The following is a 14223-nucleotide window of genomic DNA, read 5'->3' as shown; positions in this document are numbered from 1 at the left end:
CTCTCTCTCTCTCTCTCTCTCTCTCTCTCTCTCTCTCTCTCTCTCTCTCTTTCTCTCTCTCTCTCGCCCTCCCTCGCGGCCGCGTTTCGTAATGTGAATGGGAAGGGGATGCGAGAGAGCTGTCGCGGTGAGAGAGCGTGCGACCGGGTGGTGGAAAAGTGGACGGAGCCAGATAGGACCACGCCCCGATCGCGGACAACGCACGCCAACCCGATGTGGCACCCGAGGGTGTCTCTCTGTCCGCCACCGACGCGGCTGGCGCGGCTCACGGGCAACTCCACGGGGGTGGCTTCGACGGTTGTACGGCGCGCGAGGAACGGCACGGTGGTGTAGGGTAGGGTAGGAAGAAGGTATAGCGCGTCCACGCGTGGCATCCACCGCGGCGGCCGCACCGTTATGGCTAGTCCACGTATATCCCTTATCGGGGAGATGTCACTCCGTGTCCGCGACGCGCGACGGTAGGCGCCCCTGCGACCGACACGGCGCGGCTCAACACGGCCCCGGTCCGGAAGTGGAGTAAACAGAGTGAGCGGGACGTCGGAAAACGTTGGTCCCCCTCCTCCCCCGTGTGGAGGAATATTGGATTCGCGCGCCTTTCCCGTCTCGTCGACCTTTCTCGTCTCGATGTTGAGCGCCGATCACTCGACGTCGGTGAGCGATCGTCTGCGAGGCGGGATATCACGCTCGCCATCCGCTCGTAAAGGAAAGAGGGAATAAGGCGTGCGCGCAGCGCGGTGCTGAGAAATTCGCGAGGATTCGCGAGTCCACGCGCAGTCCGGATATATATAATATCTCTTCTTGGGCCCTCTACGATGCGAGCGAGAACGTAACGTCGCCGAGGGGAGGACAAGGGTATTAGAACGAGAGGTCTCCTTCGTCTCGCGGCATCCTGGGGACCCGCACGACGCGCATCTCGCTTATTACGAGGCAAGCCGCTACCGTCTCTAGATCCGCGAGCTCGTATCCCGCGTTACGTAACATGGTCGAGAGCACCTATGCGAGCGACTCGCCGAGATCACGCTCGCCCATGACGGAGCCGTCGAGTCCGCTGCACTCGGATGGTCCCGGGATATCCGGCTACGGCCACAGCTACCTGTACAGCTACTCGCCGGACGCGCAGAATCACATATCCGTGGTGACGAGACGGAGCAATAGTCAGCAGAACGAGACGGCCGCGGATGCCAGCAGCCAGCACGAGCGCACGTTCGCCAGGAGCCCGATCGGCGCGGAGGAGACGATGCCGCCGCGGATCCACCGTCACGGCATCCGCGAGCCGCTCGTCACCTCGTCGCGGCCCGCGACCGGCACCTCCGCCTCCGCCATGTCGTCCCCCACCTCGCTCTTCACCATCGACAGTATCCTGGCGCCGAGGCCGATCGGCAACGTCGTCGCGCCCACGAGCACCTCCACCGTCGCCGCGTCCGTGATCCAGACGCCGGAGACGATCGAGTCGGTCGCCGCGGGCCGCACCGCCGCGACGATGCATCCGTTGCAGCAGCAGCTGCACCACTTGGCGTTCACCTCGGCGGATTTTCTCGGTGGGTAAATCACGCCGCCCCCTCGGCGAGGATCAGGCCGACTCCTCTCTTTCGGGCTGAGAGTCTGTCAAAAGGGGCCGGCGACGTTTAAAAGACGTGCCTAATCCTTCAGACTTTTTCTTCTTCTTCTTCTTCTTCTTCTTTTAAGGACGCCTCTCTTATACTTATTTTGACGCTGAGCTCGCTCGTCACTCGGGTTCTCCTTTCTCTCTATGCATGAAATTATATAATTAACTCCATTGAAGTGTGCGTATATCTCTGGAATCCTATAAGTACGTCTTTTACTGTTTATAATCGTAACTTAAATGGAACTCGATTAATACAATATATAATTCCCGTCCCCCGTTATCGAATTAAGTTCGCATTGTTGGATTATATTAAACTTCTCTTCTTATACGTATATGACAAGTCGGCGATAAACGGAGTTGCCGCCCGAACTGTGCCGAGAGAGAAACCGCGAGAAATAAAATAACGCGCTCGGGCAAACGGAACGATTTGAAATCGTCGCGGACGGTTAATTTATGCGTGCCGCTGGAAATGTTAATTGCATTTATTCGATTATTACAGTTTTATCAAGCGACATCGAGGCGATATATCGTTTTTTGCATCTTCAATATATGGATGGGAATGTCGATAACGTTCCGAATGCCGACCGTCAATTTCGCAGCGATTTTATGAAAAATCGAAAATTCGGCGGAAGTGCCCAACCGCCACATTCTTTTGTATTTCGTAAATAAATTGGCGAATCATTTCTCCGATAGCGATGTAGAAAATTGACAAAAATTATTCATTATAACTTCGGAACGAGGGGACAAAATTTGACGAGTTGTAAATAAAGTGTTAAAGCGCACATCCGAACGAAATCAGAGCGATTATTCAACTCTATTTCGTTTGTCTCGTTTTGTCTGGTCGTATATTTTTCACTACGTTCCTTTATTAGCTCTCATGCTATAATATAGTATTTTTACGCCAGCACGATAGAGAGATTGTCACTTTAAAACGTATTTTGAACGTCGCGTTAAGTTCGCACTTCGTACATCTATTTTGTATATTACATTGGTATCTTTAATTTTGAACGCAACAATTACAAACGTCGTGAAACTTGAGAGCCACGGTCCGCATTTTTCTCTCTCCATATGACGTTATAATCTCTCATTTTTCACGGGCCACGAGTTTTTCATCTCGCGTAAACACAATAACGCGAGGAATCTAATTCGTTCGCGTTCTCGATCAATTTTCCGTGTAGAACGGTAAACGTATTTCGTTCACCATAGAGACGTTTAACACTTTACAATACAAAAATGTAAGACCTCGCACGAAATCCTAAGAGAGCCGGTGCGAAACGCGCCAAAAATTTCTTTCATGCCCGCAGGGGGCTTTAGGTATTTTTCCCCGAAGGTAACTTGGCGCTTTCTCTCTCACCGCATTGGGGATACGCGAGATGAAATCCGCAATCCGTTTCGATCATGCATGAACGATCTAGCTCCTTCCGCAATCCCGCTGGAAGACGAAGAACGTGAAAAGGAAGCATGCGAACGCGCGGGAGAGAATGGGCGTGCGAGAGGGAGAAAGCCCGCCGGTGCTGTGGGTAAAAGCAGAAATTTTTACCGTCCCCGCATTTTTCATACGCAACGTCGCGTTTAAGCAGCTTTCTTCGAGATTTTAAAGTAAAACGTCCCCCGGGACGGGGGGGGGGGGGTGCCGAGCGACCTCTTTATCCCGAAGCGGCGTGAATGGGGTCTGGCGAGAATCTGGTGGTATCGCGTTTCCGCACGGCGTATACAAACAGCAAAACGTTCCTCCACCGCCGCGGTTAATTCTCGATTCGGAGCGCAGAAACGCTGCCGCGCGCGCGATCGTCGATATTTGGGATTCGCGCGGGCCGCAAAGTCGCCCCCCCCCCCCCCCCCCCCTCCCTTCCCACGAATTACCGCGATTGTTACAATTATCGCTCGTCGCACAATCGATTTCGGGGGCTCCCCTAAATGTTATAATCGCCGACGCGAGAATGGACGCTTGAATCTTTAATGCGGCGCAAAGTTCCAATGGCACTGCGGCGCGGCGCGCGCGGATACCTTTATTGGCCCCTCATATATCTACAGCCGAGCTTCATCGTGTCCTTCTGTCATTTCCGGATTTCAGCCGCGGCATATCCGGGACTGTATCCCGGGGGATACGTGGCGGCGATGGCCGCCGCCGGCGTTTCCCTTCACGGACAGCCGGCTTTCTATCACGCCGGCCATCCCTATCAGATAAACCCCAACAATCCGGGAATGGGCCCGATGGCGAAGAGAAAACGTCGCCATCGAACGATCTTCACGGAGGAGCAACTGGAACAATTGGAGGCCACCTTCGACAAGACTCATTATCCCGACGTGCTCCTGCGAGAACAGCTGGCCCTCCAAGTCGACCTCAAGGAAGAAAGGATCGAGGTCAGTTGAATCTTACGCTTCTATTATATTCGTGCCCGCCGCTTGAATTTTTCATCTTAATCTTTAGAGACGGGAGTATCTGTTTTTTTTTTTTAATCTCTTAAGCCGTAATCACCCTAGCGATTGAGCGATCGTGATTGACGATCGAGGATTACTTTTCAACCAATCGGAGCAAAACAGTAACCGATTGCTTTGCTCTGATTGGTTGGAAAGTAATCCTCAATCGCGTCAATCACATAATCGCTCAATCGCTAGGGTGATTACGGCTTTACTGCTTTTTCTTCACTATAAGATCTGTTATGTATTATACTTCATTTTGTATTGTATTTCTTACCGAAAATATGAGACTGCTTCAGCACTGCTATGTAATTACTTTCTCGTAAAGGTTGTAATGATGATTACTTTGGTGAATTACGCAACTTTCATAATTAATAATCGTCGATTATTTTAGCGATTAGTTCAGTATCCACTGTTATAATAGCTTAATAGTTAAATGTCGATTTCGAAGAATTATGATGTACTCAAATTAGAGTGAGATTCGAGGGTAGTTATTAAAATTAGATGGTTGGGGACACTCCCTTCTTTGCATTGATTGTGAAACGGAATCAGCCGCGAAGCATTTAACGAAATAGAGTGATGCGATGAAGAAGGAAATAGCGTGGAAAAGAGCACGTGTGTGACAATTATGGGCTCTCCCATCACGGTCGTTTTCCTAAAAAAACGGGAGGCTCGCTACCGTTTCCGCGAGGAACGTCGGTGATGCTTAACACCGGCGGGACTCGAAGACACCGCTCGCCGATGACAAATTACTTTCTCGAGCCGTGAACGGAATATTGGATTTCGGATCGACAAACATTGACCGTCCGGATGGCCCGGGTCCGGTACGCACAATTTGTAATGTAATGTCGGCAAACTACGCCGCTCACGCCGCCGTCGCCGTCGTTCCTGAGTGGGATGGAACGGTCTGTGTTTGTCGTCCTAATGCATAAAAGCCCATAATATTTTAACGCGGTCATTAAAATTTACCGCGGTGGGTATTTATCGGAGCCTCGGTCGACTTGAGCTAACAAGTTGCATGCTAGATTAAAAGCTTTAGCGATAATGTGTTTACTTCAATTATACATACGCTCGCGCGCTCTCGTTCCGCACACGCGGGTGTTGGACAGCGCGCGCGTATCGTGCAATTTATAATCTCCAAAGTGGTGTACTCTCGGCAGACAAGAGAGGGAGGGGGAGAGAGAACGCGCGCGTTTCCGCGTCGCGTTAATTTTCGTATAAATTTACCTTTCAATAAGTTCATTGTGTCGCCGATCGAGCGTTATTTTTCCAGTAATTAACGATCTAGCTTCTCAATCTGTGCGGCGAGCGGCATATTGTGCTTTCTGTGATTTTTATACACAACGCAGTCGTGGCTGAAAGTGGAATTTTTATATATAATTCATTTCGTGTCCGCGTAATTTTTCGATTTTATCAAAGAGCCTTTCATTTGAATCGACGATTCGTCGAAATATGATATGACTCACTCGAATTGCGTCCAATTGAAATAACACAAGTTTTTCCCCTCTAATTTAATTGGTCTAAACAATTAATCCAAATGTATATAAAGCTGTACCGTTGATGAAATCTCGATTGTAAAATTTTACTTGACTTTAATTGCCGATTGATGTCACCTCGACGGTATCAAAACACACCGCAGCCGCGAGAACGGAATTGCGAACGGAATTGTGTTGCGTGAAACTGTCCGACGGAATCCGGGGATCGACACGACGGTCCCGAGCAATCACGGGGGACTCTGAGAATCATTGACACTCGCGCGGGACCACCCGCGTCGCGTCGGCTTTGCCAAAGAAAGAGTCCCCCCGAGTCTCGAGAGGTTGTTTAAAGACGGGAACACAACATATACCTGCGCGCGTCTGGTATATACCCGGGGCCGCCTCTCTTGGCGGAGCGAGAGTCCACACGGTGTTTGCACAGAATTAGTAGAATAGCGGACTCTTGGTGCACGCCCGAACGGAGGGAGTGCGGGAGAGAGGACAAAGAAAGAGCTAGGAACGGGTCCGGCCCGGAGGGAGGAGGAAGGGGGGGGGGGAGAAACTTAAGGTACTGTGTTTTGTGTGCTTCCAAGATCGCGGCCCGACTCGACGGATCCCGTGGATCTCTCGACACGGGAAAAACAACACTCGGAAACTATCGGTGCTCCCACACTTTATTCCGGATTCCCACACATTGGGGGGTTTTTTTTTTTTTTACCGTCGATACAACTCCGCGATCTGATCAATGTTGCGTCATTAAAACTTCCGATGGCAGGGCACGACGCGCACCTTTTGGCCCGCCAGCACGTGAAACGCAATTGTGACAGATTTAATTTTATACACATCTCACGAGGAGAGTAAAGTGGGATTCTCGTCGTTCTGAGAGAACTCTTCAAAGTGAACGAGGGTTAAGGCTGTTACAATAGCTAATGCAGCAAAACGAACGAGCGAGTAGGGGTTGAATATTGATTGTCGGTTTTCATTCCAGATTGATTCAGACAGGCGTGACGGACGAATGCGTGTCCCGCGAGTGCGACAGGAATCGTTTGATGTCCCTCACGTGTCTTTTCTTACTTCGTTAAGTAATATCTCGTAGCACGTTGATGTGTAATTACGATTCACAAAACATTGTATCGTTCGATTGGCGCGCACCGGCAAATGTTTCAATTTATCTCATTGTATGTAACTAAAAAAAAAAAAAAAATCGATGGCATCGCACGTCTTCACTTTTAGAAAAGCAGTAATTATATTACTTTATTTATATAGATATACATCTCTAAAATGCTTTATAAATTGTTCTACGACTACAAAAATAAACTTTACTCGTTATTATTATTTATTAAAGATCCATTATTAGACTGACGCAAAAGGTTTGTCTTATATATCTGTCGGATAAAGTTGAAAATAAATTTCCCGCAAAATCGAAGCGAAACCACCACGAACTTTTGGTATATACTCTCTTTTTTTTTAACTCTTTTTGAAAAGAAGTTTTTTCAACGAGAGGCTTTTTTGATGAAAAACGGCAAACCTTTTACATCAATCTGACACTTTTATTCGCGAGCAAAATACATCCCATTTAATCCTTCATTTGATAATATGCTTCCAAACAACTTGGTCTTCTTATCGAGTTTTTGCTATAATGATCAAAATTAAACAATGTGTATAACAAGCTTCTCTCAATATTCAATTGATATTGTATCTAATTCAAAGATACAGATATTATCTATGGATATAAGAAACATGAAAACTGTAATGTATTTTTAGTCCGAGAAAGACTCGCTCGATTTTCGTCCCATCGAATGTTGCGCTGAACTTTTTCAAAAATTCATTTCAGGTGTGGTTTAAGAATCGTCGCGCCAAGTGGCGGAAGCAGAAACGGGAGGAGCAGGACCGCATCCGGAAGCTGCAGCTGGAGCAGCGTCAGCGTACCGACGACGGCGGCAGCGCGGCGACGGTGATGGTGGGCGATCGTCTTGGCCTGAGTAGACAGCAGCAGCAGCAGCAGCAGCAGCAGCATCAGCAGAAGCTCGAGCAGGACACGGACAGCTCCGACCTCGAGGTAGCGTAGTGCGGCTGTATGCTGACGACGAGACAGCACGAGTCTCGGCCATCGGTAAATCGAGAGGTGATCGAGGACGACGGAAGACGGCCCCGGTGCTTTTCACGCTCTTATTGACAATGTGTTTTGAGCATGTACATACGTGAACTGTGTTGTAAATACCATTGTAAATATTGACTAACGATGAATGTGTACAATACCGAAATAAATTATTGCATCGAAGCACGAAGTGCGGTGTGTCTGTCGTCTGGTCCCCTTAAAGCCGTAATCGCGCCAGCGATTATCAGCGATTGCGATTCACGATCGAGGATTGTTTTTCAATCGGTTAGAACGAAAGCGGTCACCGATTGCTTCGCTCCGATTGGTCGAGAAGACGATCCTCAATCGCAATCGCGCGATCGCTGACGTGATTACGGCTTAGGTCTGTTCCACGATCGAGTCGCAAACCTTAAACCGTAAGAAATTGACCGATCATTGTTGATTATTCTCTTGTCGCGTTCGACAATTTTTATACGACTTACAACTTACGATCCTATCGTGGAACAGGTATTACGCGTTTCGACGCATTCACGAAAGATATACGTCTTTTTTTATATATATAATAATACATTGAAGAAATAAGAATCTTATCGCGTAGCTTTTTTACGACGATACTCGTATTTATCGTATATATAGAGTTGCATGTACTGTCTGAAACTTTTGAAGTGAATCTCATTAAAAAAATCTCACTTTTAAAGATTAAAAATTGTGCCACTCGCTCTTTTCACAGACTGAAAAGACTCAATTTTCACTCTCCAGAGTGAAATTCCACTCCAAAGAATTTCGAGAGTATATATATCCAAATATTCGCGGAGATTGCGATGTTAACCGAGCCCGCCATCGAATCCTCTCTTTGCCACGACTCTGATTATCTCAATGACGTTAAGAGTAAAATTAATTATATAAAATTAATTTCGCTCGCTTCTCTCTCCGGCCCATACGCGGTTATAGTTTGTTGTTACTGCGATTTAAAATACACGTTTATTTCTCGATTCAATTTAATTACTCGTATAGATCAAATGAAATCAATTTGAATTAATTTAATTTTATCTGAAATTTTTCATGATTGATATCCATTGACCTTCAGTCTAATCCGAAGAGAGGAATATCAATTTGCCTCGATGTGATACCTCTTCATTGAGAGGGATTCTCTCGTTTACATATATAAGTGCAGCGAGGTGTCCATTTAGATCGCGAGAGAACTTTAAATCTCACGATACTTTTTCTCTACTATCGCTTATTATTATTGCTGGAGCGCAACCCGGGTTTTGCAACAATATTTTCTTATTGAAATCGCTTCGCTGTTGTGGAAAATACATTCCCGTTTATATAAACGTTTACACGGAGCTTCGATATTCCACCACGCATAAATATTAAAGCCCGTCGATCGTTTAGGAATTTTGAAACGCGTTGGAACTTTTTGCACCGCGCGGTTTTCCGGATAGGAGAGAGCTTAGGGGGTGAGTCAGTTCAATCAATTCTATACACTTAATATATAATTGCGCTGATAAGAGTTTAATTAAAAATTTCATCTATATAGAATAATGAAAACGTCATTTTTTATTTTACACACAGTTTCTTTTATAATCATATACATCGCATTCGGATTTTCTACTTATTCATTCTCTTCTCTTCTTTTGCCCATCGAACGCGAATCTCGACAACTTTCCCGCTACTTTCCCCGCGAATCGCCCGAAACGACGCTGCTTCTTGTCGCGCGGCTTACCACGTGGATCGAGGAGCGCGGAGTCCACCTCGACGATCCTGAGAATCTCGATGGGGTTCAGGGTGAATCGGTTGCGTTCCGGTGAGCCGACGATCAGCACGAGCACCGTCAGGAATTTGCGAAAGGACGTGGCTCTGAGCAGATACGCGGCGCCGTGGCCGTGTCGGAAGAGCGGCGGACCGTACGAGTTGACGTCGCACGCGTAGTAAGCGCCGCAGAACTTGAAGAGGCCGAGACAGGCGTTCTCGCACGTCAGGGCGGCGAAGTGATACCTCGTGAACACTCGCTCCAGGCACCTCCACAGGCACTCGTCCGACTCGGCGTACAATCTGCCGGTGACGGCCGGCAGCATCCGCGCCTCGAACAGGATCTCGCCGATGTCGAAGCATCCGGCGAGGTGCTTGAACGAGTAACCAGCAGCACCCCCGTCGCTGGTAGACTCGAGCTCGTGCCTGCTGCGCGTGTAATAACGATCCCCGCACACGACGATCGCGTCGAGGGTCCTCGAGGTCCAGTATTCCGGCGCCATGATCCTGGTCATGCCGGCGCACACTACGTAACAGGCGTACGTCTGCATGCCGCGGTTCGCCTCGTCGAACGTGTCGTCGGTAATGTGTACCTCGCCCCACAGGGAGAACAGTCTGTTTGGCTCTTCGACGTAGTACTGATGCCATCTCGCTTTCCCGGCGGCGGCGGCGGTCACCTCGGTCGAGTCTGGCCTCTTCCGGTTCGCGCACTTGCCCCAGGTCGTCGCTCGATAACGCTTCAACCACGCGGCTCTCTCCCTCGGCTCCCTCGGCTCGCCCACCTCGTCCTCCTCTCGATCGGGCTCGTCCTCTTGATCCTCGATCTCGAGCGTGTCCGACGGACACTCGTCGGCGCGTCGCGGTCGTCTCGACGGTCCGCGCTGCAGCAGCTTCAGATTGTCCAGCTGACAGCGGCGGAAAGACACGTGGAAGAGCTCGACGTCGATGTAAACGTTCCCCTCATCCTCGTAGTCGGATTGATAATCGAATCGCGACTTCTGCTCCTCGTAGGCGTGGGCTCTCAGCATGAGGATCATCAGGTGCCGCCGTAACGAGTCCTTGGAACAGAGCTTCACGATGCAGGCGTAACCGCCGTCTTTCCAGAAGCCGTACTGATCGCACTGGTAGGGGTTGTACAGATACCAGAACAGACCGTCCTGCCAGAAGGCCAGGGAGAACCTGGCCGTGCGCAATATATAGTCACGGTAGCCCGTGATCGTTTCGTCGAGCCACTGCTCGAGCTGTTTCGGCAGCTCGTCCTCGTGCACGGGCATATAATTCGAATCCGTCACCTTATGACAGCCGAGTTCCACCTCGACCTTCAGGGGATCCCTCCTACTTAACGTAATCGGTGGCCTCAGACCACTCTCTTTGTACCAGTTGTCGACGAATTGCGCCACGACATCTTTCATCTCCCCGATCAGTTCTACCTCGACGCTGTATTTGTAATTGTACACAACGATATCGTCCAGACGCTGCCGCGGCTTCACGTTGATCGAGCCGATGTGGGTGAAGAGCATCCAGGCGTGATCGTAGATGTAATCGATATTAGCGCTCCACGCGTATTTGTATCTTCCGTGGAAAGATTTCGCGTATACGGATATAATGTCATTTTTAAAAGAGAGACGACAACTTCTCGAAAGGATTCTGAACTCTCGTAAAAGAGTATACGCGCAGTTTAAATTACGTCACGCAGAGGTTGACTCAAATGCCACGCGCGTATACGTCTTACCTCGGCGAGAGTTTTTCCTTCCAAATAAATTTCGAACAGAAGAGGCGAGTCTCGAAAATTGCGTGATCGGATTGAAAATTGAAATAATTTGATTCGCTTTCAAACAAATTATTCCCATCGGCAGACAAGCTGACGTTACCCGTCGTAATTTCGACATTCGGAGAATGACGATAAATAACGTCAGCTTGTTTAATGAGATCACCGTCTCGATTATCCTGCTTGACACGTACCTGAGCTGAGTTTTCGCTAATAACGCCACGACCGCTTGATAGAAACAGAACTTCCAAGTATTCCTGCGCTCCCGCAACGTGGTAATTTCCACCAGATGCATACCCTTCATCCCGCGAAGAATCACATTGGCGTAAACACGGTTGGACGGCAGCTCCACGAAGACGTAGTCACCGTTTACCAAACCGGGACGTTCGCCGATCGAGCGATCCACGGATAATTTCAACTTCGCTTCCGAATACGACACCGGCACACGTACGTGGCCTAGCTCCTTGAGATTGGCGAAGTCGCTTCTCTGCTGATCTCGAAGAAATTCGTCCTTGTCACCGTCCGAGTCATAAGGGAAAACGTCTCTTCGTCTTTCCTTTTCCCAGTCCATCTCCAGCCCGATAACCTCGTCTCGTGCAAAGAGCGGCGGTACACTCGGCCATAATATTCCGCTTCCGTTTCTCGGCATCCTCCGATGTATCGCTGTCTGCAGAAAATATCGCAAATACCTAAGGAACTTCGCATGCGTCCGCAATACAAGCAAGAAAATAGGTAATGAAGGGGTAAATAAAATAAAGTGTACGATCTTCGCGATAATTATAACAATAAAATGTTAATTTTAACTCAAAGACGTTGAGTGGATGTTAAAGTTAACATTTTTGCATGTCTTAGAAAATCCACTCAATGTCTTTGAGTTAAAATTAACATTTTATTTTTTACAGTATACATATAATACGGTCTTAAGCCGTAATCACCCTAGCGATTGCGCGATTGTGATTGACGATTGAGGACTATTTCTCAACCAATCAGCAAACCGATTACTTTGTCCCGATTGGTTGAGAAATAATCCTCAATCGTCAATCACAATCGTGCAATCGCTAGGATGATTACGGCTTTATGAGACTTTGTTGAGAGAAGTGTTTCGTATAATATATCGTGATTTTACACAAAAACCTTCTTATCTTTTAATTAAAAAGTTGTTTTAATCAAAATTTGATTATTCCAATATAAATTTTTTTTTAAATCTCACGCATCGTACAAAATATTTTCTTCAATATTCAGTTCCACAGAGATGTGACAAAGGAAACATAATACGCTAATTAAATTAAATAAAGAACGATTTGAGCGCATTTTTCTAATAGAGTTCCGTTTCTAACCGGCTGTCTCGTCTTCATGCTTCTCCAGATTCGTGTCCTTCTACATGGATCTAATTCAACGGTCGTTCTAGCCTGATGTTCAAGCTGAAAATCGTCGAGCGGAAAGCACTTGATAGTTTCCGTGTCAGACAGTCTCGTGATATCAGACGTTTTCCACTTGCTTTTCTCCTCCGGATTCGACTCTAATCTAGGTGATGCCTCGTGCAAATTCATCAGTCTATCTATCTAAACGAGAGATAAAGTTCGCAATTGAGGAAAAGAGCCTCACGTGTCCCTTACGATTTCATTTCGCTAGTAAACCCCTTGTCCATCCAAGGTCTCTTCTTCTTAGTGTCTTCATTCGTTTCATCTTTAATGCTGTGATATTTCGAAGGTATTCGACCATCGCTTGTCACACTTTCCGTACCAGACTCCCCAAAAGTATCACTGGCCTCCGTCTCATCCTCGGTTTGACTCTCCGGTTCCGTCATGCTTTAGCGAAATTGGATTAAAGCAACCTTACGAAATAATTTTTCAATATCACGCAATTATAAAAGTCTTGCTATGGGACTGCAATTAGAATTCATATCTCCATGTATTTGATTAATTTAACATGTATTAAACTTTCGAGAAACTTAAAATATGCCGGATATGTAATAAGAATGTCACACATTTGCAATTTTGACATCAGACATAACCGCCGTGTTGAGACAGCAGAGACAGCTTCACGCAATACGTACACATGCATTTGGTTCACAGATACATAAAGGGATATCTGACTTTAGATAGCTTCTTTATGTCGATGATTCAGATTATTTTACATCCCGACTTGACATCCTTTTAAAGAAAGGAGATACGTATGCATACAATATATTATAAATATACAAATATAATTATGAGTTTATAATAATATTATTACTGGTGACAATTGCACTCTAAACACTGTTATACTGTAAACTATTGTACTTACCAATGGACTTCTTTTGGAACAAATCCGCTCGGATATGATCCGGATTCAAAGTGAGAGAAAGGGCGAAGGGGGGGGGGGCAAACACTCGAAAATGGCTGGTTTGAATTTGTATAGGCCCTCGGAAGACCGCAGAGAGAGAGAGAGAGAGAGAGAGAGACAGGAGGGTTCCTCGGGAGAACGCCGGGACGGCTTCCCGAAGCTGAAAAAATACCGGGTACCCGATTGAAGGGCGAGGGGAGGGGGGGAGGAGAAGGAAGCGCGTGTAGCCTCGATTTATCCCGTTTCGTTCGCGTACGATTTTGTAATTATTTTACTGCTGGCGCAGACGAAGCCCTACGAGCGGCAGGCAGGCAATCTCGAACGCGCGCGAAGCCCGCCGGTGACGCAAGATTTTCAAAGTGTTTATAAAATTACGGGGGGCGCGCGATACCGGCGCGATCGCGCGCGACCGAAATAACGCGAAACCGTATACGATCGTACCGGCCGGCGGCTCCGTATTCAAATCATTATTGGATTTGGGAGCCCCGCTCGTGCACGGATGACGAACAAATAAATCGTATTTCGAATGCGGCAAAGTCGACGCCGCGGTTCTCCACGCCGTGGATCGGCAAAAGTGCCGAGATCGTTTCTTCGAGTCGAAACAATTGCTTCAGACTCTCTCTCGCGTTACGCCCGTCGGACCCGAAAGATCCGAGCAGCTTAAGATTAAAGTTCGAAACGTTCGAATCGTTTTTCGAACCACGCTGGAAAAATTTCGCGCCCTAATCGAAAATTCAAAGTCACGCGCACAAATTTTAAAACGATCCGGGAGTTTCGT

General features: G+C 47.6%; 2 protein-coding genes across 4 annotated transcripts; one reads left to right on the top strand and one right to left on the bottom strand.

The window, feature by feature from the left end:
• The first annotated feature begins 979 nt into the window (after positions 1-979).
• Gsc (goosecoid homeobox) lies at positions 980-7570 on the top strand. Its single transcript, XM_018550024.1, has 3 exons — positions 980-1538; positions 3681-3970; positions 7337-7570. Exons 1-3 carry the CDS (start codon positions 980-982, stop codon positions 7568-7570), a joined length of 1083 nt encoding a protein of 360 aa, XP_018405526.1.
• Positions 7571-9184: 1614 nt separating this feature from the next.
• LOC108781891 (uncharacterized) lies at positions 9185-13059 on the bottom strand. Of its 3 annotated transcripts, none has more exons than XM_018550005.1 (4): positions 12737-13059; positions 12458-12644; positions 11315-11787; positions 9185-10924 (listed from the first exon to the last, which is right to left on the bottom strand). In XM_018550005.1, exons 1-4 carry the CDS (start codon positions 12925-12927, stop codon positions 9220-9222), a joined length of 2556 nt encoding a protein of 851 aa, XP_018405507.1. In that variant the 5' UTR covers positions 12928-13059; the 3' UTR covers positions 9185-9219. The 3 variants fall into 3 exon arrangements, with proteins under 3 accessions (XP_018405507.1, XP_018405508.1, XP_018405509.1); XM_018550006.1 differs by having other exon boundaries at positions 12458-12678; positions 12737-12803; XM_018550007.1 differs by having other exon boundaries at positions 12458-12682; positions 12737-12799.
• Positions 13060-14223: the final 1164 nt, after the last annotated feature.

This window comes from Cyphomyrmex costatus, unplaced genomic scaffold, assembly GCF_001594065.2.
Source record: "Cyphomyrmex costatus isolate MS0001 unplaced genomic scaffold, Ccosl1.0 scaffold92, whole genome shotgun sequence".
Taxonomy (NCBI): Eukaryota; Metazoa; Arthropoda; class Insecta; order Hymenoptera; family Formicidae; genus Cyphomyrmex; species Cyphomyrmex costatus.
Note: the sequence above shows the minus strand (reverse complement) of the source record. Positions and strands in the feature narration are given on the sequence as shown.